The sequence below is a fragment of the Emys orbicularis genome, chromosome 11 (assembly GCF_028017835.1).
Source record: "Emys orbicularis isolate rEmyOrb1 chromosome 11, rEmyOrb1.hap1, whole genome shotgun sequence".
In the NCBI taxonomy this organism is placed as follows: Eukaryota; Metazoa; Chordata; order Testudines; family Emydidae; genus Emys; species Emys orbicularis.
The window spans coordinates 1,138,050-1,160,844 of NC_088693.1; the positions used below are offsets into that span (position 1 = coordinate 1,138,050).

Here is a 22,795-nt window from a genome sequence, read left to right on the forward strand (position 1 = left end):
CGCCTGGGCATGCAGATCACAGATGCCCCTCAGCCAAACCCCGAGCCCCCGGAGGGGACTAACCAGCGCGCTCTCCCTCGCCCCAGGACTATGGTCCTCCCAAAGCGCTGCACCTCCACCCTGGACATACGGTCCCAGAGAAGGAGACGGGGAGCGCCAGGCAGCCTCCAGGGCCTGGGGGCCCCGAGCCGCTCCCAGGGCAATGGGGCTGGAGGCCAGACAGACCCTGGCCCGGGAGGCTTTGCTCCCGCCCTGCCTGAGTGGCTCCTCACCCAGTGAATGATAAAGACGCAGGCTCGGAGCGCTGACCCTGACCTTTACTAGCCGCTGCCTGGGGCAGGCCCAGCAGATCCCAGCTTGCCACCATCACAGGAGGACACACACGACCGACTCCATCTCGTCAGGAGCAGACTCGATCTCAGCAAGCGCTGACTTGAGGTCGCTGAGCGTGAACTCGCTCTCCTCCGGCACCAACCCGCCCCCCGCAGCTCCTGGATTGCTCCCCACTTTCTGCACCTCGGCCGTCCTCTCCTCCCCCTCCTTCACATTGTCTCCTCCGCCAGGGCTCTCTGCTCCCTTGGCCCTGCTCTGAGGCGCCAGGGCAGCGCCCGCCTCCTCGCTGGCCCCCTTGCGGGCCCGCCGCGAGCTGCCCCGTCTCTTCTTGGAGCCACGGGCGTCCGCTCGGTGCTGCCCCACGTCCTCCAGCTCCGACAGGCTGTAGGCCATGGCCCGGTGCAGATCTTTGTCCTCCTCTTCGGGGAGCACGTAGGAGGAGGCCGTGCTCTGGGGGCGCTGCAGGGTGGGGGAGTCGGACGCAGAGCTCAGGATGTCGTGCTGTTCCTGGCGGTGCAGCCCCACCTGAGGCTCCACATTTTTGGCTACGTCTGTAAGAAAAGCACCCCGAACCAGAGTCATGGGAGAGGGACCCAGCTGGAGCGTCCCCAGGACCCTGGCCAGCCCCCCAGCCAGGGAAGCAGGGGGCCAGGTTCAGTCTCCAGACGGGCCTCAGCTCCTTGCCCCAGGGTGGTATTGCAGGTTGTGATAGGAGGGATCCACAGCCCCGGAGAGCGAATTCCTCTGGGCTCAGACGGGCACAGCGTGGGCAAGCGGAGCTCCCCACAGCCCCTGCCCAGCACCGCCCGCCCCACCTCCAGCTGGGGCAGTTCCCTGGGGCCCCTCTGCTGACACTGCCAATAAGGGGCCAGTTAGCCCCAGGTGCGAGGGCCACTGTCCCCCAGGGCCTGACCCGCGTCCCCAGCTCAGCCAACGGCCGAGGGGAGATTGCCTGTCTGTCAGCATCAGGGTGGGGGTGCAGCGTCAGGGGCCGTGTCCCAGGAGTGGTGTCTCTGCGACGGGCTCTCCCCTCTCCCCCAGACGCTCCCAACGCCCGTCTGCTCGGCCAGCCCGGGCTACTTACTGAACTGTTCTGGTTCCCGGTTTTCTGCACCACGCGGCGTCTCCGTTCCAGGCACACTTCCCCCCCGTCTCCCTGGTAATTGCACCGGCCAGGGCAGGCACAACCGTTACCGGCCCTGCGCAACCCCCAGCCAGAGACCCAGCAGCTCTTCTCCTCACCATTCACCTCTGTCGCTTTCAGCTCTCCGTCCTCCTCGATTTCCACCCGCTCCTGGCCGTTCTCGATGATCCTGGGGAAGAGAGCGGGGGCTGCTGTTTGAGTGGAGACGACCATTTCTAGCACTGATATCACCACTGTGATGCAATTGCAACAAGTCTTGCACAAAGTGTCTCACGTCCGGTGTCAATGAGGCCCCATGGAGTCAGGAGGGTGGGGGGGACACCAAACTGGGGGGGGGGGCATGGAGGGCTCTGGCGTGGCGAGTGGTGGGACATGGGACTGGCTGGCCCCATGATCTGGTCCCCTGGAGCAGCCTGGGAGACAGGCTGGCTTGGCCATTGGACAGTCCGCGCTGGCCCATCCCTACCTCTTCGTGGTGATGCGTTTGCCGTTGACGAAGGTGGTGGAGGTGGAAACCGAGCGGAAGCCGATTCCGGGGTCGGTGCCGGGGCTGAAGGACGAGGAGAAGAAATCTGAAAAACAGGGCGACAACCTCACAGCAGGAGCCCCCAGCCTGGGCCAGGCCCCGGGGAGTGCCGTGGGATCGCAGGGGGTCCCTTGGCCGGGTGTGAAAGGGTGACGGGGCGGTAATGGGTCAGCCAGGGGATGCACTGCAGGGCGGGTGTGAAACTGGGATAGAAAATGTCTGTCCAGGATTTGCAGGGCGAGACTGTCCCTGAGTCGCCGGAGCCGAGGGGAGGAGGTTTGGGCTGGGCAGGGGAGCCAGAGCCAAGGGGAGGAGGTTTGGGCCGGGCCGGGCAGGGGATACGGAGCCGGAGCTGAGGGGAGGAGGTTTGGGCCGGGCCGGGCAGGGGAGCCGGAGCCGAGGGGCGGAGGTTTGGGCTGGGCCGGGGAGCCGGAACCGAGGGGCGGAGGTTTGGGCTGGGCCGGGGAGCCGGAACCGAGGGGAGGAGGTTTGGGCTGGGCCGGGGAGCCGGAGCCGAGGGGAGGAGGTTTGGGCCAGGCCAGGCAGGGGATACGGAGCCGGAGCCGATGGGGAGGAGGTCTGGGCCGGGCCGGGCAGGGGAGCCGGAGCTGAGGGGAGGAGGTTTGGGCCAGGCCAGGCAGGGGATACGGAGCCGGAGCCGAGGGGAGGAGGTTTGGGCCAGGCCAGGCAGGGGATACGGAGCCGGAGCCGAGGGGAGGAGGTTTGGGCCAGGCCAGGCAGGGGATACGGAGCTGAGGGGAGGAGGTTTGGGCCAGGCCAGGCAGGGGATACGGAGCCAGAGCCAAGGGGAGGAGGTTTGGGCCAGGCCAGGCAGGGGATACGGAGCCGGAACCGAGGGGAGGAGATTTGGGCTGGGCTGGGCAGGGGATACGGAGCCAGAACCGAGGGGAGGAGGTTTGGGCCAGGCCAGGCAGGGGATACGGAGCCGGAGCCGAGGGGAGGAGGTTTGGGCCGGGCCGGGGAGCCGGAGCCGAGGGGAGGAGGTCTGGGCCAGGCAGGGGATACGGAGCCGGAGCCGAGGGGAGGAGGTTTGGGCCAGGCCGGGCCGGGGAGCCAGAGCCGAGGGGAGGAGGTTTGGGCCAGGCCGGGGAGCCGGAGCCGAGGGGAGGAGGTTTGGGCTAGGCAGGGGATATGGAGCCGGAGCCGAGGGGAGGAGGTTTGGGCCAGGCAGGGGATACGGAGCCGGAGCCGAGGGGAGGAGGTTTGGGCCAGGCCAGGCAGGGGATACAGAGCCGGAACCGAGGGGTGGAGGTTTGGGCTGGGCCGGGGAGCCGGAGCCGAGGGGAGGAGGTTTGGGCCAGGCCAGGCAGGGGATACGGAGCCGGAGCCGAGGGGAGGAGGTTTGGGCCGGGCCGGGCAGGGGAATGGCGCTAGATGTGCAGGGCTCAGACAGGGCCAGGACTCAGAGGAAGGATGGGGGGAGAAGCAGAGTGCGACTGGGGACAATGGGGCTGGGTACAATTTGGAGCCAGGGAAGAATCTGTGGCGACGGGGCGCCCGAAGCTGGTCTGCCGGCACCCCCACCCCTTACCTGACTGGTCCGGGAAGGCGTAGGAGCAGAAGGAGTAGGCAACAGAGGGGCCCACCCGTCCGTGGCCCCGCGGGCCTCCGGCATGCAGATCTGAGAACAGGCCCACGTCATCTGGAAAGCAGGACGTGGGTGGGTAAGTGCGGCCCAGTAGGTAATGGGAAGGGCAGCGGGAGGGGTCACCGCCACTTGGGGGCTCTCTGGGGGGGCCGTGATGGGAGCACAGCCTGGAACTCAGGCCCCGCCCCGCCAAGGACAGACACTACAGAGCCCCCCAAACCCGTAGCATGGAGCTGCTGGGCCGCCTGCTGCAGGCCACCCGCCAGCCCTAGGGCTCCTGCCCCCCGTCCACGGAGAGCCCAGGCTCTGTGGGGCAGGGGCCTTGCCTCGGCACTTTTGAAGATTTGGGGCCCTGTATCAGCACTAATATCACCCTGCAGCTGGGCACGAGCCAGGCAGGGCTGAACGGCTGCCGAGTGCCGGCTGGCAGGTGGCAGCCCTCGCTGCTCCTCCTCCCAGCAATGGGGCGGGCGGAGCAGGCTGGCACAGGGGGCCATTTCATTCATGGATTGCAAGGCCAGACGGGACCGTCGCCCAACCCCCTGCATAGCCCAGAGATGCCTGCGTCACGCCCACCACTCCTCGCTGGGCTGCAGCGTCTCTGGGATTGAAGACACTGAGCCAGATCCCTGAGTGAGCTGGCCCCAGGGCTAGTTCCCCGCACTGTTGGCACCTTCCTTGCTAGTCTGAATCTGGCTCGCTTCACCCCCAGCCAGGGGATCTCCCTCTGCCTTTGGGGGCAGGACCACAGAGGCCTCTGATAGCTAGGGTGACCAGATGTCCCTATTTTATAGGGACAGTCCCGGTATTTGGGTCTTTTCCTTATATAGGCACCTATTACCCCCCATCCCCTGTCCCGATTTTTCACCCTTGCTGTCCGGTCACCCTACTGATAGTGGAGCTCTTGGTCCCATGTAGGTACTTCTCTTCCAGCGACTTGAGGGGCTGGTCAGAGTCACTGATGGCGTGAAAACTAAGGTCCATTCTGGTCATGCAGGACCATCAGATCTTCTGCCTGGTGCTAACTCACAGGGGAGCTGTGCTCCTCCCCCCTTGCCCCCCGAATCCAAGCCAGCTGGGAGCTGGGTCTGTCAGAGCCCTCTCCCTGCTCAGCTCCAAGCAGCTCTCTGGTCTGTACAGTCCTGGGCTGGCTTGCAGCCACGTAGTGTGCCAGCCAGGGCCTGCAGCCCGGAGATAGCCCTCAGCAAGAGGGACTGGAACAACAGACGGAGACACACCCTGCACTGTGAGGCCAGGAGCGGATACTGACTCCCACTGAGAGAGAAGGTAAAGCGGCCCTGCCAGGCACAGCCCACACGTACACGGCTGCGAATGGCTCCGACGCTGCACAGGGCCCATGGTTACGTCCTGGCACCCTTGGCGAGGTTATTCCATGGACATTCTGAGGGCAGGAGTGGGTACGAAGCTGAGCCTGCTCCGGGAGGACTCTGGGCACAAGGCGCGGGCTGAGAACTGGACGCCAAAGCCATGTCTGTCTGCGTCTCTGGGACATAGCTGAGGGGCAGGTTCGGGGAGTCCCGAGAGGCGTTACTGCTGGCTAGGGGTGGGGAGAAGGGAATGGGGCAGGGAAAGGAGATGGCCATGGATTGATTTAGTTGGGGATTGGTCCTGCTTTGAGCAGGGGGTTGGGCTAGATACCTCCTGAGGTCCTTCCAACCCCGATATTCTATGATTCTATGATGGCTCCGAGGTGGGGGGGGGGTGGTTAGGAGGGGGCAGGATTTGGCTGCCTGAAATCTCTCAGCTCACGATTTGCTGGCTAATTTCTTCCTGGCGTGGTGGTGGCATTTATCTAGGGCGACGTACAGAGCAGCACAGACAGGAACAAAGCCAGGTCCCTGCCCGGAGGCGGTTCTAATGTGATCTGCACGAGGAGGAAAGAGCATCGGCTCGGAGGGGGGACGAGCGGAGGGACCACACTGGGAAGGGGTGAAACAAGGGGAAGTGCTGAACGTTTGTGTGGGGCCGTGGGAGGTGAGCAGAGGCTGCAGGCATCCCACTGGGGCTACAGGGAACGTACCAGCCCCAGCCTGAGCAGTGCCCGGGGCCGGGCTGCGGCCCAGCTCTGCGGTGGAGCATGAACCAGAGCCTGGAAACGAGCCCTGTCTCCTGTCTCTCTGTACCGGAGCCTGATCTCGCCGATGATATTAAGAGGGGCAGATACATGTAGCTTGCTAATTATGTATGGTAATGATATCAAATTTTGGCCAATCATAGAGCGATAGATTATCATAGTCAACTACATATAATGCTTTGGTGTAAGTGTTTTCTTTGTTCTTGCTGACTTATGAGCTCGAACCCAATTGCAATTGAAATAAACGGATCGCCCCTCCCGGGGCTCCTTGCTTGATTAGCTGTGTCCGTCTCTCCTTATTCCTCAGCTGGAACGGACAGGAATTTCTATGACACCGACAACCCACAGCACCGATCCCTGGGGGGCTCTGCCACGGGCCCTCAGCACCGAGGGGCGGGAGAGTTACGGAGCCAGGCCTTTCTGCCTGGTAACACGAGTCCTGGTTTGGTGCTGGACCCAAGCCATGAGTCACCTGGAGCCTGGCCGGGTGAAATCTCAGGGTGGGAGGGTGTCACACCCACTCCTGGGGAGAGCCCAGTCACCCTGGCTCGCCCAAGGGGGCGTGATGCTCGGGGCTGGGCCAGGGCGAGATCCCATCGGGGCTGAAGGGACGAGCTCCCCCTCTGGCTGCTCCAGCCGCGCTCCCAGGCCTGGCTGTATTACAGCCGACTGGAGTTGCGCAGGCAGGGCATCAGGCCCCCGGCTCACTCCCCCAGGGCAGCCAATGGGCCGTGGGGATGGCTTGGCCCACCTCACCTCAGGAGGACACCAGACTGGGCTAACGCTCACCAAAGAAGTCGGCGAAAGGATCTCGTCCCCCAAAGAACTCTCTGAAGACCTCGTCCGCGCCGCGGAAGGTGAAGGTGAAGCCCGGAGCTCCGGCACCACCCCGGGGATCCCCGGTCCCTGGGGGAAAAGCAGACGCTGGCCATTACAAACCTGCCTTCCCAGGGAAGGAGAACAGGAGGTCATTGGGGGCTGGCAAGGCTGGGATCCCCAGAGCTCTGTAGCCAGAAGGTGTAGCCTAAAGGATTAACCTGCTTGCTTGCATATATATATCCTTTCTTATAGTTTAAGTATTTGATTTATTGTAACAGGTTTATAGATTTATATTGAAAATAAGTCTGGCTGTAACGCAAGGGACCCACGGGCCAAAACTTGTATGTTAAGCTAAGGCAAAGTTAGTATATCTATATCTGGGACCTTTCACCCAGATCGCAAAGTTGACCTACATATTGAGACCTTTTACCTAAACAGTGAAGTCGCCCATGCATATGTCTAAGACAGAGGTGGGCAAACTATGGCCCGCGAGCCACATCCGGCCCATGGGACCATCCTGCCTGGCCCCTGAGCTCCCAGCCGGGGAGGCTAGCCCCCAGCCCCTCCCCTGCTGTCCCCCCTCCCACGCAGCCTCACCTCACTGCGCCGCCAGCGCTCTGGCCCACCGCTCCTGCCAGGCAGCGCGGCTGGCTCTGGCATGGTAAGGGGGTGGGGAGCGGGGCTCCCGGGGGGGCAGTCGGGGACAGGGAGCAGGGGGTGTTGGATAGGCATAGGAGTCCCTGGGGACCTGTCAGGGGGCGGGGGTGTGGATAGGGGTCGGGGCAGTCAGGGAGCAGGGGGGGTTGGCTAGGGGGTGGGGTCCCTGGGGGGCGGTTAGGAGTGGGAGGTCCTGGGAGGGGGCGGTCAGGGGACGAGGAGCAGGGGGGATTGGATGGGTCGGGGGTTCTGAGGGGAGCAGTCAGGGGGCGGGAAGTGGGAGGGGACGGATAGGGGGCTGGGGCCAGGCTGTTTGGGGAGGCACAGCCTTCCCTACCCGGCCCTCCATACAGTTTTGAAACCCCGATGTGGCCCTCAGGCCAAAAACTTTGCCCACCCCTGGTCTAAGACCTTTTATCTAGACATATAGACAATGGAAGAATAGTATAGGGTTTTTTTTTTCAATGTTGTACCCACAGACTTAACAGGTACACCACAAGGAAAGAACTGAAATGACTAAAGAACCAAAACAAACTTATGTGTGTATGTACATGTCATCAATAAGCACAAGCATACTAGCCTATGGGGTGAGTGTACCCTAACATTTCTGTGGGTGAGAAATGAAAGTTGGGCATAGGAGGAAGGATTTCCGGCACTTGTGCCCTATAAAAGAGGTGACCCACCTCGCTAGAATCTATCTATCTATCCATGACAACTACTAACTATGAGTAGGCCATACTCACTTTCTTTTCAAACTTTAAGATCCAAGGGGACTAGGCTAAGCTTGGTTTCCCTAAACTTTTGCTCTCAGTTTTGTGTATTAGGTTTTAAGTTTAAGTTAGTTAAGTAAACTTGAAGTTCGCTCTGATAGCTCTTAGCTCCAGATTCTTCTAAGCTCTGCATCTCTCACTCAAGAATTGAGAAACCTGAACCGCCAGAGGTCCTGTGACTTTCACCACCAGGTTATCAAGCAAGGGTGTGAGTATATTAACCAAAGCTTTGTAGCATACAATACTGTATTACCATATGTATCTTTTGAATAGCAGTAACACAATTGTAACTTTGTAACTCTCATTATTTTACCATTTAATTACTATTTCATTGGTTTTAATAAAAAGTCTTTACGGCTATATCTGTCTCAATGTGAGCTTCCTGTCACACCCCCGAGGGTCTTTTGTAAATTCTGTGAAGCCTGATTCGGGACAAGAACTTTTATATTCTGATCAAACAGACTGGCGAGCCTAAAACCCATACTATCCAAATTAATATTATTAACACCCTAAACCAGGCAACAAAGGAAAGCCCTTCACCCAGAACCGTGGCCTCTGGACACTATGGATCTCAGGATGCAATGCATGGGAGCCTTTGGTGAGGCGGTTCCCATGGGGATCTCTGCTCGAGAGAGCTTCCCTGACCATAGTTAGGGTCAGCCCAGCCCTTAACGCCCGTGGGGAGAATCCCCCAGAGGGTCTGGAGCCACCCGCCCCCACACTCCTCTGTCTGAGCACCAGTGTCTCCGAGGAGGCTGGTGGGGCTGGGCCCAACTCCAGGAGGAATTAGGTGACTCCAGTAATTCGCACCAGGTAAGGGAGAGCTCAGATTTTTTTGGTGTGCCCCACTAAAATGGTGGCCACAGTCATAGGACCATGCTGTACCTCGGGAGACTTTCAGTGGAATGGCTGGGGCAGGGTGTGATGTTATTGACATAACCTGTGACCGTATAGATCATTGTTGCAACCACTGTTATATATTTGCAGCAACTCTTGTACAAAGGTTGTCGGGTAAGGTGTCTATGGACAGGTTATGATTCGCTGGTTATGATGATGCTGTCTGTAGGTGTGTATCATTTTTGAAGTTGAAGTTATGAATATTGGCTATCTACTTGTAACTTAATACACCTCTACCCCGATATAACGCTACCCGATATAACACGAATTTGGATATAACGCGGTAAAGCAGTGCACCGGGGGGCGGGGCTGCGCACTCCGGTGGATCAAAGCAAGTTCAATATAACGCAGTTTCACCTATAACACGGTAAGATTTTTTGGCTCCCGAGGACAGAGTTATATCGGGGTAGAGGTGTATGTTTTGATAAGTAGCCTCAGCGAAGCATTTGGTCAGCTTCTTGAGACAGGACTATTCTCAGTAAGTGCCCAGTCAAGAAACACTTAACTGACAATGGACTTTGGGAGACGCCAATCCACATCTGAGCTTTCCTAACGTGTAAACAATGGCGTAGGCCTGCAAACTGAGTCATGCACGGACATGTGACTTGCCCGTGTGACTCCAAACTCCATCTTGCTGTAATTTTCCACAGTAAGAACAAAGAGGTGTCCTACCACCTGGAAGAGACTATAAAAGGCAGCTGCCTCATCTCCATCTGGACTTCAATCCTGCTTCTTGCCTCTGGAGGAACTTTGCTACAAACGGAAGCTCTGAACAAAGGACTGAATGACCCATCCCAGCTGGGGATGTATTCCAGAGACTTGATTTGAACCTGCAGTTTATTCCATCACTGCTACAAGCCTGAACCAAGAACTTTGCCATTACTGTATGGAATTGATTCCATTTAACCAATTCTAGCTCTCATCTCTATCTTTTTCCTTTTATGAATAAACCTTTAAATTTTAGATTCTAAAGGATTAGCAACAGCGTGATTTGTGGGTAAGATCTGACTGGTATATTGACCTGGGTCTGGGGCTTGATCCTTTGGGATCGGGAGAACCTTTTTTCTTTTACTGGGGTATTGATTTTCATAACCATCTGTCCCCATAACGAGTGGCACTGGTGGTGATACTGCGAAACTGGAGTGTCTGAGGGAATTGCTTGTGTGACTTGCGGTTAGCCAGTGGGGTGAGACCAAAGTCCTCTCTGTTGGGCTGGTTTGGTTTGCCTGGGTGTGCAAAGGACCCCAGCCTTGGGCTGTAACTGCCCTGCTCTGAGCAATTTGTCCTGTATTGGCTCTCACAGTTGGGTCCCACCAAAGCCAGCATCGTTACACAGGGCACCAAGGACGCTTCATGCCCAGGCGGGAAGGAAGTCCCCTAGGCCAGGATGTGTATCCAGACCGGTCCGCGGGAAAGGCCACTTCCCCCGGGTGGGTCACTCACCGGCCCCCGTAAGCCCGTCCTTGCCATAGCGGTCGTAGAGGTCGCGCTTGCTGTCTGGAAGGGAGAAGGAGCAAGAGGTCACCCAGCCCATCTTCAGCCGAGTCTGGGTCTGGTTGCAGACACAGCGGCCCTTTCACCAGGCTGACCGCCCCCAGTACTGAGCCAGAGGGGGCCTGCCCGCAAATGGGGAAGCAGCCGGAGGAACAGACATGGGACTGCCACAGCTGGCCTGGCCAGCGCCTACGCCAGGCTCCCTGCCCATCTAGTAAGGGACGGGAGAGCAGGTTTCCAGAGGATCTCCAGGGGGCTGCATAAGCAGTGATCAGTTCTCGACTTCACCTGGGGAGGGCCTGCTCCTCTGACTTGTGTGACCCCGGAGTCCGCGGCTTGGGGGAGCGAGGCAGCACTGGCGTCAAGGGAGCCATGCAGGCCTGTGAGCCGGCGAGCGCGCCGGGCAGCACCCAGAGCGGCAGCGGGGGGAGCCGGCGAGCGCGCCGGGCAGCACCCAGAGCGGCAGCGGGGGGAGCTGACAGGTTGTTCGGCGAGCAAAAGGCTGGAGAGTTTGGGTAGTGGGAGGTGCCAGCCAGGGACGAGGCTGGGCTGTGGAGCAGACGGGCAGGTGATGCTGAGAGAAGATGGGAGCACACACGGGCATGACCGACGCAGGGGAGAACACCCACAGGTACACGCTGCCACCCCCCAGGACTGGAGGAGAACGAGACCAGCGTCCCGGTGCTCGGTGCATGCGGGGCAGTTAAATGTCCCGATCTCTGCCAGGGAACGAAATCACCAAACAGCCAAATGATGCTGGCGTTCCTGTGCTGTGGAGACCACCTCCTGGCCCGGAACGTGGCCACTGCCTCCCGGGCTGCTTCGGAGAGTCCAGGGCAATCCCCAGGGGACCCGGAGCTGCGCGATAGGAACCATCCGGGGACTGGACTGTCTGCACTTAAACCGCTCCAGCGGCACAGCTGCCCCGCGTCAGCGCAGACACGGGGGAAGGAAGGGGGGTTTCCCATCGCCGTCGCTAACCCACCACCCCGGAGGCGGCAGCAAGAACTTCCTTCGGCCTAGCGCTGGCTACCCGGGGGCTGAGCTCGGCACAGCGACGTCTCTCCCGGGGGGTGGATTTTTCACATGCCGACCTCAGTTTTCAGTGGAGACCAGCCCGGGGCTTCTGAAGAAGGGTTAACGGGGCTTCATCCTAGCACAGCCCAAAGACAACTAATGAAGGACTTGCCCAAAGCCAGCAACTGTGGGGAGGGTGCGGCTGCTGGGAAGGGACAGGGATTCAGGGTGTGCAGGGCTGTGACTAGGAGGCACAAGAGGAGAAGATGGAGGCTGACTATCTGGAAGGAGCTCTTGTCTGAGGGAGGGGCTGGGCTCTGGGGAGCCCCCACCTTTGGGGCATGTTCCAAGGGGAGCAGTCCTGCACCTCCTGGGTCGTCACAGGGCTCCAGGCTCCCAGCCCCTGCTCAGCCTGGGATCGGGGCACCGCAGGAGCCAGACAGGGGTCGCACTGAAGGATTCCTGCATGGGACCCTTTTGCCAGGGGCAGAGAGGAGGCAGGAGGCATTGCTCCAGCAGGCTTCCCTTCCACCATCCCAGCCTGGCAAATGGCACCTTGCCACGTCCTAGGGGCAGCAGCTACGCAGGAGAGGCGATGGCCACGAACGGGCTGAGGGGACGCCCTAGAGCCCAGCTGGAGCAGCGGGCGACGGTAGATTATGGAGTCTCGGTTTAGTGCCTGCGTTGAAACATGGGCAGCGTGGTCACAGGAGCTGGGCTGGCCCAGGGCAGCCCGTTGTGCTTCATTGCGGGCAGCTGCCCCGCCAGGGCCAGGCAGCGGACACCTCACTGAAGGGTCATCTCTGACAGCCGTCAAGCTGCCATCGACTCTGACTGACTGGTCCACACCCACAGCCTGGGTCGGCCCAGCGAGATGGAGTTAGCCAGTCTCAGCCCCGGCGTAGGGTCGAATGATTCCATTGACCCAGCGCCCGCCCCTCGGGGGACGGGGCTGGATTTACACAGCGATGGGAAACCCCCTTCTGTGGTGGTAGCAAGTGTCCACACTACAGCCACGTTGTGCAGCATTTATAGGGGGGGCCTGGCCGAGCCCCCCAGGACAATGGCCTTTCTACGCAGGGGCCTGGTGGAGTTGGAGCTTCCCCGCCTGAGCACATGGTGCAGCGCCCCGGGCCCGTTGTGGGTGCGGGGTCCGGCTCCGTGCAGGGGGTTCACGCCAGCAGCAAAGGGCTTGGAGAGAGAGGGGAGGGGGGGACGCTGTCCAGCCGGAAACGCTGATGAACCTCAGATTAGCTTAGCCCAGGGCAGTGGGAGTCTCACGGCTTGTGTAGTTTTCAGGGATCTGTGACTCTCGAAGGCTTTAAGGCTGAGGTCACTGGGGTTAGGAAACTCGCCTGCGCCGCCTGCCACGTTGTCCCCAAAGGGGCTGAATGGGGTGCCCCGAGTGCCCGCAGCCCCGTGGAGCTCGGCGGGAGGGCGGGTGAGCACTGGGGGGCTCAGGAGGGCTCAGACACGGGCTTTGAGGACTGGGATGGCTGGACAGTGGTGGGAAGAAGCCGGATGAGAGGACTGGGCCCTGGAGTGTGCCCTATAGACCCATGGCTAGAACTGGTGACTAGACTCTCCCCAGGCCCTGCAGGCTTGGAAGCACCTGGCAGCCAGCGACTGGGGCAGCTGGTGAGAGGACAGCGGCACACTGGGAGCAACCCAGCGGGCAACAGAGAGAGCAAACCCTTCTTCCAAGCGCAGCAAGAGGGCCTGAGAGCCTGCTCTGACCCACGGCCACCCCACCCTGTGCAGGGAGTGTGCCCCCACTGCCGGGACCCACACTGAGCCCGGAGGGACAGGAGACGCCGGCCCCCACTGCCGGGACCCACACTGAGCCCGGAGGGAGGGGAGACGCCGGCCCCCACTGCCGGGACCCACACTGAGCCCGGAGGGACAGGAGACGCCGGCCCCCACTGCCGGGACCCACACTGAGCCCGGAGGGAGGGGAGACGCCGGCCCCCACTGCCGGGACCCACACTGAGCCCGGAGGGAGGGGAGACGCCGGCCCCCACTGCCGGGACCCACACTGAGCCCGGAGGGAGGGGAGACGCCGGCCCCCACTGCCGGGACCCACACTGAGCCCGGAGGGACGGGAGACGCCGGCTCCGACTGCCGGGACCCACACTGAGCCCGGAGGGACGGGAGACGCCGGCCCCCACTGCCGGGACCCACACTGAGCCCGGAGGGAGGGGAGACGCCGGCCCCCACTGCCGGGACCCAGACTGAGCCCGGAGGGAGGGGAGACGCCGGCCCCCACTGCCGGGACCCACACTGAGCCCGGAGGGACAGGAGACGCCGGCCCCCACTGCCGGGACCCTCACTGAGCCCGGAGGGAGGGGAGACGCCGGCCCCCACTGCCGGGACCCACACTGAGCCCGGAGGGAGGGACGACGCCAGCCCCCACTGCCAGGATCCACACTGAGCCCGGAGGGAGGGGAGACGCCGGCCCCCACTGCCGGGACCCACACTGAGCCCGGAGGGAGGGGAGACGCCGGCCCCCACTGCTGGGACCCACACTGAGCCCGGAGGGAGGGGAGACGCCGGCCCCCACTGCCGGGACCCACACTGAGCCCGGAGGGACAGGAGACGCCGGCCCCCACTGCCGGGACCCTCACTGAGCCCGGAGGGAGGGGAGACGCCGGCCCCCACTGCCGGGACCCACACTGAGCCCGGAGGGAGGGACGACGCCAGCCCCCACTGCCAGGATCCACACTGAGCCCGGAGGGAGGGGAGACGCCGGCCCCCACTGCCGGGACCCACACTGAGCCCGGAGGGAGGGGAGACGCCGGCCCCCACTGCCGGGACCCACACTGAGCCCGGAGGGAGGGACGACGCCGGCCCCCACTGCCGGGACCCTCACTGAGCCCGGAGGGACGGGAGACGCCGGCTCCGACTGCCGGGACCCACACTGAGCCCGGAGGGACGGGAGACGCCGGCCCCCACTGCCGGGACCCACACTGAGCCCGGAGGGAGGGGAGACGCCGGCCCCCACTGCCGGGACCCAGACTGAGCCCGGAGGGAGGGGAGACGCCGGCCCCCACTGCCGGGACCCAGACTGAGCCCGGAGGGACGGGAGACGCCGGCCCCCACTGCCGGGACCCACACTGAGCCCGGAGGGACGGGAGACGCCGGTCCCGAGGGCCGGGACCCAGACTGAGTCCGGAGGGACGGGAGACGCCGGCCCCCACTGCCGGGATCCACACTGAGCCCGAAGGGACGGGAGATGCCGGCCCCCACTGCCGGGACCCAGACTGAGCCCGGAGGGAGGGGAGACGCCGGCCCCCACTGCCGGGACCCACACTGAGCCCGGAGGGAGGGGAGACGCTGGCCCCCACTCCCGGGACCCACACTGAGCCCGAAGGGACAGGAGACGCCGGCCCCCACTCCCGGGATCCACACTGAGCCCGGAGGGAGGGGAGATGCCGGCCCCCACTGCCGGGACCCACACTGAGCCCGAAGGGACAGGAGACGCCGGCCCCCACTCCCGGGATCCACACTGAGCCCGGAGGGAGGGGAGATGCCCGCCCCCACTGCTGGGACCCACACTGAGCCCGGAGGGAGGGACGACGCCGGCCCCCACTGCTGGGACCCACACTGAGCCCGGAGGGAGGGGAGATGCCCGCCCCCACTGCTGGGACCCACACTGAGCCCGGAGGGAGGGGAGACGCCGGCCCCTTACTGTCCGACAGCACTTCGTAGGCCTCCGCGATCTCTTTGAACTTCCGCTCGGCGTGTTCCTTGTTCTCCGGGTTCTTATCCGGGTGCCATTTCAGCGCCGCTTTCCTGTACCTGCACAGTGTCGAGAGAGACAGCAGTAAGCAGCGATCCCTGAGTGTGCCCGTCACCAGGGGCTGCGCCCAGTCGAATCTTCCCCTTGTCCCCTCCTTCCCCAACGCTGCTTCACCAGAAAGCAGGGCTGGATCTTCCTAGATAGCCGAGTTTGGCTTTGGAGATGCCCCGGCAAGCACAGCAGCGCCCCAGTCCCTTAGGCTGTCCCACGTCTCCAGTCAGGGCTTGACCAGTCTGATTCGTGCATCCGGATCAACCCCATGGATGTCACCTCTGCTCCATTTGGACACGGGAACCTGTCTTCCTGCTGTGACTCCTCACGGGATCCAGAGTAGCTCCCCCTTCCCCGCTCGGTGATTATTGCTAGGGTCGCCAATTTTCTAATCGCACAAAACCGAACACCCTTGCCCCACCCCTGCCCCGAGGCTCTGCCCGAGGCTCCGCCCCTGCCCTGCCTCTTCTCTGAGGCCCCGCCTCCTGCTCACACCATTCCTCCTCCCTCAGTCGCTCGCTCTCCCCCACCCTCAACTGCTTTCACCAGGCTGGGGTAGGGTTGGGATGTGGGAGGAGGTGAGGACTCCGCCTGGGGGTGCAGGCTCCAGGGTGGGGCCAGGGATGAGGGGTTCAGGCTGTGGGAGGGGGCTCCGGGCTGGGGCACGGGCTCTGGGAGGGAGTTTGCGTGGGGGGGGGGGCTCAGGGCTGGGGCAGGGGGTTCGGAGTGCAGGCTCTGGTCGGGCAGCGCTTACTTCAGGCGGCTCCCAGAAGCGGCTGACATGTCCAGTTCCTAGGGGTAGGGGCGGCCAGGGGGCTCCGCGTGCTTCCTGCGCCCGCAGGCATTGCCCCCGCAGCTTCCATTGGCTGCGGTTCCCAGCCAATGGGAGCTACAGAGCTGGCGCTCAGGGCTGGGGCACCGCGCAAAGCCTCCCTGGCCACCCCTGCACCTAGGGGCCACAGGGACATGCCATTGCTTCCGGGAGCTGCATGGAGCCAGGGCAGGCAGGGAGCCTGCCTTAGCCCCGCTGCACCACCAACCGGCCCAGTCAGCAGTGCTGATTGGAGACACCGGGATCCCTTTTCAACCGGGCGTTTCAGTCGAAAACTGGACACCTGGCAACCCTAGTTATTGCCATGGACGAATGCAATTCCATCCCCAGGCAATGACAGACTCTGGGCCCAGGCTGCAGCCTGCATGGGACACTTCCTGGCTCAGGGGCAGCAGCATCTCCTGACTATAACTCCCTGCTCTGGGCGTGTTTCCTGCCCTGGGGTTTATTCGGACAAGCTGCCCTTTGATGGTGGTCATGGGGTTTTCCCCGAAGTGCCAGGAGGGGCACAAGCACCCTTTAAGGCAGTGGTTCTCAAACTTCTTTGATTGCACTCCCCTTAGACTCATAGAATAGCAGGGTTGGAAGGGACCTCAGGAAGTATCTAGTCCAACCCCCTGCTCAAAGCAGGACCAACCCCAACTAAATCATCCCAGCCAGGGCTTTGTCAAGCCGGGCCTTAAACACCTCTAAGGAAGGAGATTCCACCACCTCCCTAGGTAACCCATTCCACTGCTTCACCACCCTCCTAGTGAAAAAGTTTTTCCTAATATCCAACCTAAACCTCCCCCACTGCAACTTGAGACCATTACTCCTTGTTCTGTCATCTGCTACCGCTGAGAACAGTCTAGATCCATCCCCTTTGGAACCCCCCCTCAGGTAGTTGAAAGCAGCTATCAAATCCCCCCTCATTCTTCTCTTCTGCAGAGTAAACAATCCCAGTTCCCTCAGCCTCTCCTCATAAGTCATGTGCTCCAGCCCCCTAATCATTTTTGTTGCCCTCCGCTGGACTCTCTCCAATTTTTCCACATCCTTCTTGTAGTGTGGGGCCCAAAACTGGACCCAGTACTCCAGATGAGTACTTTGTGTCTGTAGGCGTTTACGTCCACCACCCCACCACATAAGTACATATACCAATAAAACAAATCAATATGCAATTCTCACTAACTATTAAAACCTGTAAGGCAGTGGCTCAAACAGAGCCACTGAAATACAGAGTAATGGACCTTTTAAGTGAGCTTCTGCCGAGTGGCATCACACTGTTGTGACTAGTGCGCTGGGTGCACCTGTTTTCTGGAGCAGAGCAATTCCATTCTGGGCTGGGTGATGGAGACAGCTATCCGGAGGGTTCCCTTCTACCTGGAGTATGTTTCTTCAGGAACCCATCAATTTTATCATTTAATAGCAGAAGGTTCAAGTTGGCACTTGAAGTGAAACATTCGGCTCCTCAGAAATGTCTGCTAAATATGCTAGGTTTGAAAGCCATTTGGAATCAGAGAGAAGTTCTGCATAAGGTGAGCCGGCGTCAAGAAGGAACAAGCGGAGTTCATCTTTCAGCTCAAATACATGCATCCGGATTTTTCCTCGAGATAGCCCCTGGATTTCTCCTGTTCTGATCCCATCTCTACATAACCTTGAGAACAATCTCGAGTTCAGGGGACAAGACTTAACAAAGTTCACTATTTTTATTGCAGTTAGCAGGACACAATCAAGTTCTGGTTCGAGTGTGTTGGAAGCCAGAGCTTCCCAGTGTGTACACAATGTGTGAAAACAACATGCGGCACCACTCCCAGAACTTCTGCTTTCGCTCCAGCTTTTCCCCCCATAGCACTGGCCCCATCTGTACATACACCAACTCAGCATAACCACTCCAGTCCTTCTTCATGCATGAAGTTGTCAAGTTTGCAAAATATTTCTTGCCCTATTGTCTCTCCTTGAAGAGAATTGCAAAATAAATCTTCTTGCAGCTTCCTGTTGTAGCAGTAAATGACATACACAAGCAGCTGAGCCGGATTAGAGATGTCTGGAGACCCATCGAGTTGTAAGGCATCTTTGGGGCTATGTTTAAACCGTTCAATCAGCTGAACCTTTATGTCGTTGGCAATATCATCAGTGCGACGTGCAACTGTATCGTTGGACAATGGAATGGCTTGAAGTCAGGGCCGGCTCCAGGCACCAGCCTACCAAGCAGGTGCTTGGGGCGGCACCTGGAGGGGGGCGGCGCTCAGGCCCAAGAGCGGGGCCGCGACTGGGCTCGCCGCCCTCCCCCGGCGCTCCGGCCGCCGGAGAGAGCGGAGCCGCGGCGGGCTCGCCGCCCTCCCCCCGGCACTCCTGCCGCCGGGGAGAGCAGAGCCGCGGCGGGCTCGCCGCCCTCCCCCCGGCGCTCCTGCCGCCGGGGAGAGCGGGGCTTGCGGCGGGCTCGCCGCCCTCCCCCCCGGCGCTCCGGCCGGTCGGGGAGAGCTGGGCCTTGGCCGGGCTCTCCGCCCTCCTCGTGGCGCTCCTGCCGCCAGGGAGAGCGGAGCCGCGGTGGGCTCGCCGCCCTCCCCCCGGCGCTCCGGCCGGTCGGGGAGAGCGGGGCCTTGGCCGGGCTCTCCGCCCTCCTCGTGGCGCTCCTGCCGCCAGGGAGAGCGGAGCCGCGGTGGGCTCGCCGCCCTCCCCCTGGCGCTCCGGCCGGTCGGGGAGAGCAGGGCCTTGGCCGGGCTCTCCGCCCTCCTCGTGGCGCTCCTGCCGCCAGGGAGAGCGGAGCCGCGGTGGGCTCGCCGCCCTCCCCCCGGCGCTCCGGCCGGTCGGGGAGAGCGGGGCCCTGGCCGGGCTCTCCGCCCTCCTCGCGGCGCTCCTGCCGCCAGGGAGAGCGGAGCCGCAGCGGGCTCGCCGCCCTCCCCCCGGCGCTCCGGCCGGTCGGGGAGAGCGGGGCCGCGGCCGGGCTCGGCGCCCTCCCCTGCCGCGCTCCCCGCCGGGGGGTGGGTGGGGGGTGGCGGGAGGCTTTTTTGCCTGGGGCGGCAAAAAAGCCAGAGCCGGCCCTGCTTGAAGTGGAGTTGCAAATTTGTCACCGTGCATAATGCAACACGTTGCTACCGCAGCCGCAGAATGGTGTTTCACCCACTGTGTGTGGGGAGGGGCTTTTTTACATTTAGCAATTAGGTAGGAAACTGTAGGAAGCCGTTAGAGTTCTTGCTGGGGTTGTTGTTTGTTTGTTCATAACATCCCATTGACCTTTAAGGTCTCATTCTTTCCGCTGGAAATTCGCTGCTGGCTTATCGGCGTGCGTGGCGTGTTTGGGCTGCAGATGCCTCTGCAGCGTTATGGGTTTTAAGCTCTCTTGTGCAAACTCTTCTGAGCATAGGACACACTGTGGGAGCGCCACATTTCCAATCCGCAAGTAGGTGAAGCCGTATTGTGTGTATTCCTCTTGGTATTTCCTCCGCTTGACTTTATGCCATGGGTAGTGAGACGGATTGGCCGCCCACAGACCCGGAGGGGGAGGGGCCCCTCACTGAGCCCTGGTGGGCGGAGCCACACCTCGCTCAACCCTCCCGCCGGAAGTCAGTGGGCAGGACCAGAAGTATAAAAGCCTGGCCGGAGAACTCAGTTGGGAGGCAGCCGCCCGAGGAGTCAGACGCCTCCTGCGAGCTCCTGAGCTGGGAGGCTGCTGCAGGCCCCGAGGGAGCCGAGGACTGGCCAGGGCCATTTACAGACCCGAGCAGGGAGGAACTGCAAGCGCTGATAGAGGCCTTCTTCCCCGACGACCAGGACGACCCTCTCCCAAGGCAGATATGTCCAGAGCGGGAGCTGGGAAGTGGCTCAGGGGTAGCCGACCCCGGTCTGGCTGCAACGCTGCCAGTGAGTGAGTCAGCCCCTCCCTGCAACGGACTACACGTGTCACAGCCTTACCTGCAGCACGCTTCACTATCTGTGTGGCTTGCTTCTCAATATCTCCCCCCAACGGCAGTGCTTCACTTGGATCTGTTTTGGCTTCTGAGTTGGTTTTTTTGTTTTGTTATTTTCTGTTGCACGAATGAGCCAACGATCCATTGTAGTAACAGCACAAGTAAAACTGCGCTTCTGGTCCATGCTTACAATTAAATGTGCACACCGCCTCGTAGCAAACGGATTAACATACAGATGGCAACAACTTTGTATAATGCTATGCAAGCTTAACAGAAAGCCGTCAAAATGCACAGGGCCCTCTGGTGCAGCATTTCTCAAACGGAGGGTCCTGACCCAAAAGGGGTCGCAACCCAATTGTAGGGGTGTTGCAGTATTGCCACCCTTACTTCTGCGCTGCCTTCAGAGCTGAGCGGTGGGAGAGCGGCAGCTGCTGGCCGGGCACCCAGCTCTGAAGGCAGCACCGCCGCCAGCAGCAGCGCAGAGGTAAGGGTGGCATGGAACATACAACTGTATGAACACAGCTGCGAAACTGGCTCTTTACGCCCCGACCAACCTGCAAAAAATGTGTGATTTCGCCACAATTTAAGTAGATGCCTGTTGATTGCTGTGGGCAAAATGTGCGCCGTAAGGGTGTTTTTTTTTCCCCTAAAGCTTCTCACACAACCCCAGAAAACAGCCCCCCAGTTTGAGAACCTCTGCTTTAAGGAATGACAATAACTCTGCCATGCTACGGCATCCCAGCAGGGACCAGGGATGGTTCGTGCTGGACACCACGGCAGGATCTGCCCAGGAAGGAGGGCCCTCTCCCTTTAAACATGTGTCGGTCCCCTCACCTCCCCCCCATGTGGCTTTCTACGACCGCCAGGCTGCAGTAATGATGGGATTTTAGGGCCCAGCGTGGCTGTGAGTGAATGGTGGCTAGGTGGAACCACAGCCCTGCTGCAGAGGGCCTTGCCTGCTCCCGCTGACACTGATGGGTGTTTGGACCCTGATTTCAGGAGCAGCAGGCTTGGGGTCAAAGGCAGGGCTCCCAGGGTAACACCAACTGCAGTAGGTCTGGTCACCTTTGCCCTCCCATTGCCCTCCCTGTCTCTGTCACAGCTCAGTGGGGAAAGGGCAGCCCCTAAGGGGATACCTATGCACAGCACAGGGTACTACAGGGGAGCCAGCTCCCGGCCACCCCCACCCCCACCCGTCCCGGCTCACACCACAGACTAGCTCCACCTCCACCGCCCTCCTGGCCCTGCAGCCACCTCAGCATCCATTCCTAGATTCCAAGGCCCGTTGGGACCATCTAGTCTGAGCCCTGCAGAGCACAGGCCGAGAACGGCCCCCTTTCCCGAGAGGGCGGCATGGTCCCTGTAGCGAAGAGTGTTTGTCCATGGTCCTGTTACATGACGGTGGGACTCAGCGCTGCCCCACAGAGATCGCTAGATGCCCCGCGTCCAGAGCCCCTGGGGACAGCACTGGCATGCCCAGAGGAACGGTGCCATCGGGATGCCTGGGGATGAGGCTGCGGCTGCTCCAAGGAAGTGGGACTTACGCCTTTTTTATGTCGTCAGAGGAGGCGCTGCGGGGAATGCCCAGGGCTTCATAGTACTCCACCATGGCAGGTGTGGGTCCTGTGCCGAGGCCAGCAGGGAACCTGGGGGGAAAGGCAGTGAACGGCATTGAGTAGAGCAGCCAGCCTGCAGGTCCCAGAGTGAGGCGCCCCCTCACCCAGTCCAGCTGCAGCCCGTACCTCGCTTCGAGCAGACAACCTCGGCCAGATCCCTCTGTCCTCTCTTACCCACACCCTCCAAACAGAGCCTGCATGGTCTGTCTGTCCCAAGTCCTTGTCCATCTGTCCAGCTCACACAGGTTCTGACCTCAACCCAGCCACTGTTCAGAAATCCACCCCGACTCTCTCACCCCCCTGCCACTCGGTGCAGCCCCCGAATGGCATCTCTCTCATTGATACGCCCCACCTCACCCTGCCCCTCTGCACTGTCCTTGTCCCTCTGCAGCATTATTATAGTATGTTAGAGCAAACCACAGTGTCCTAGACACTCCGACGCGTGTATAAACCTCGGCCACACTGGCAGTGAGAGGGTTAAAGGAAAGTCCAATTAGCCCTTAATTATGGGTTAGATCCAGCTGGGGAGAACCAGCCTGGCTGGTTCCTATAAAGGAAGGACTGAGGGCCTTAGGGTGGGGAGTCCTAGTTCTCTCTCTAGGACAGGAACCCAAAGGGGTGTTTGGGCAGGTGGCTGTACACTGGGCCTGTCTCTGCAGGGAGAAGGAGACTCCTAAAGCAGGAGAAAAGCCTGTGGGGGAGAAGCCCTGAGGGTCGGTGGCTTGGGAGGTGCTGGGGAGAGAGCCGTGGGGGTAACAGAGCGAGGAGGAAGTTTGTGGGTTGGAGGACTGAGTCGAGGGAGGGAGGGAGGGAGTGTTTTCATTCCTCTGCGTTGGGATGTTGTCACCTCAGAGGGGGCAGGACTCTGAGGGCGGATCTGCACTGTAGCTGGGCCTGTGCCTCCCAGTTAGAGCTAGCATGCTTAAAAACAGCAGTATTTCTAGGGGTAGCATCATGGGCCGGTACTGGGGCAATCCACTGCGGACACAGTGACCTGGACGCCCTGGGCATGGATGCGGACCAGACAGCTAGCGTGTGCTGCGCCTGGCTAGGCTGCTAGTGTCTGCCTGGGCTGGGACGCACTCCCCCAGCTGCAGTGTCAACATCCCCTGGAGGGGAACTCACTGCAGAGCTGGGAGAGGCACTGTGATGCTGGCTCTCACCACAAGGAGGTGCTCTGCTATGGTGAGTCTATGACCGGTGCCTTACTGGGGATGCAGGCAGGTGTGGATCCTGCCCAAAGGATGGGGGGGCTGGGGGCAAGGACTGATGGGGTTACAGTACTGTAGTCACATGACCACTCTGTTTA

General features: G+C 61.1%; 1 protein-coding gene across 1 annotated transcript; it reads right to left on the reverse strand.

Moving 5' to 3' along the window:
- Positions 1-366: 366 nt before the first annotated feature.
- Positions 367-21,479, reverse strand: LOC135885749 (dnaJ homolog subfamily B member 6-like). Its single transcript, XM_065413656.1, has 8 exons — positions 21,415-21,479; positions 15,050-15,159; positions 10,294-10,347; positions 6,497-6,613; positions 3,556-3,666; positions 1,944-2,133; positions 1,528-1,646; positions 367-884 (listed from the first exon to the last, which is right to left on the reverse strand). Exons 1-8 carry the CDS (start codon positions 21,477-21,479, stop codon positions 367-369), a joined length of 1,284 nt encoding a protein of 427 aa, XP_065269728.1.
- Between the last annotated feature and the right edge of the window lie 1,316 nt (positions 21,480-22,795).

Bases quoted from the DNA above. Each gene is read 5' to 3' on its own strand.
- LOC135885749 (XM_065413656.1), bottom strand. From the start codon at position 21,479: ATGGTGGAGTACTATGAAGCCCTGGGCATTCCCCGCAGCGCCTCCTCT. The intron at 2,134-3,555 runs GTAAGGGGTGGG...CACCCGGCCAAG, and splicing joins CGCCTTCCCGGACCAGTCAG to GGACCCCCTGCGATCCCACG. The intron at 885-1,527 runs GTAACGGTTGTG...CTTTTCTTACAG, and splicing joins CTGGGGGTTGCGCAGGGCCG to ACGTAGCCAAAAATGTGGAG.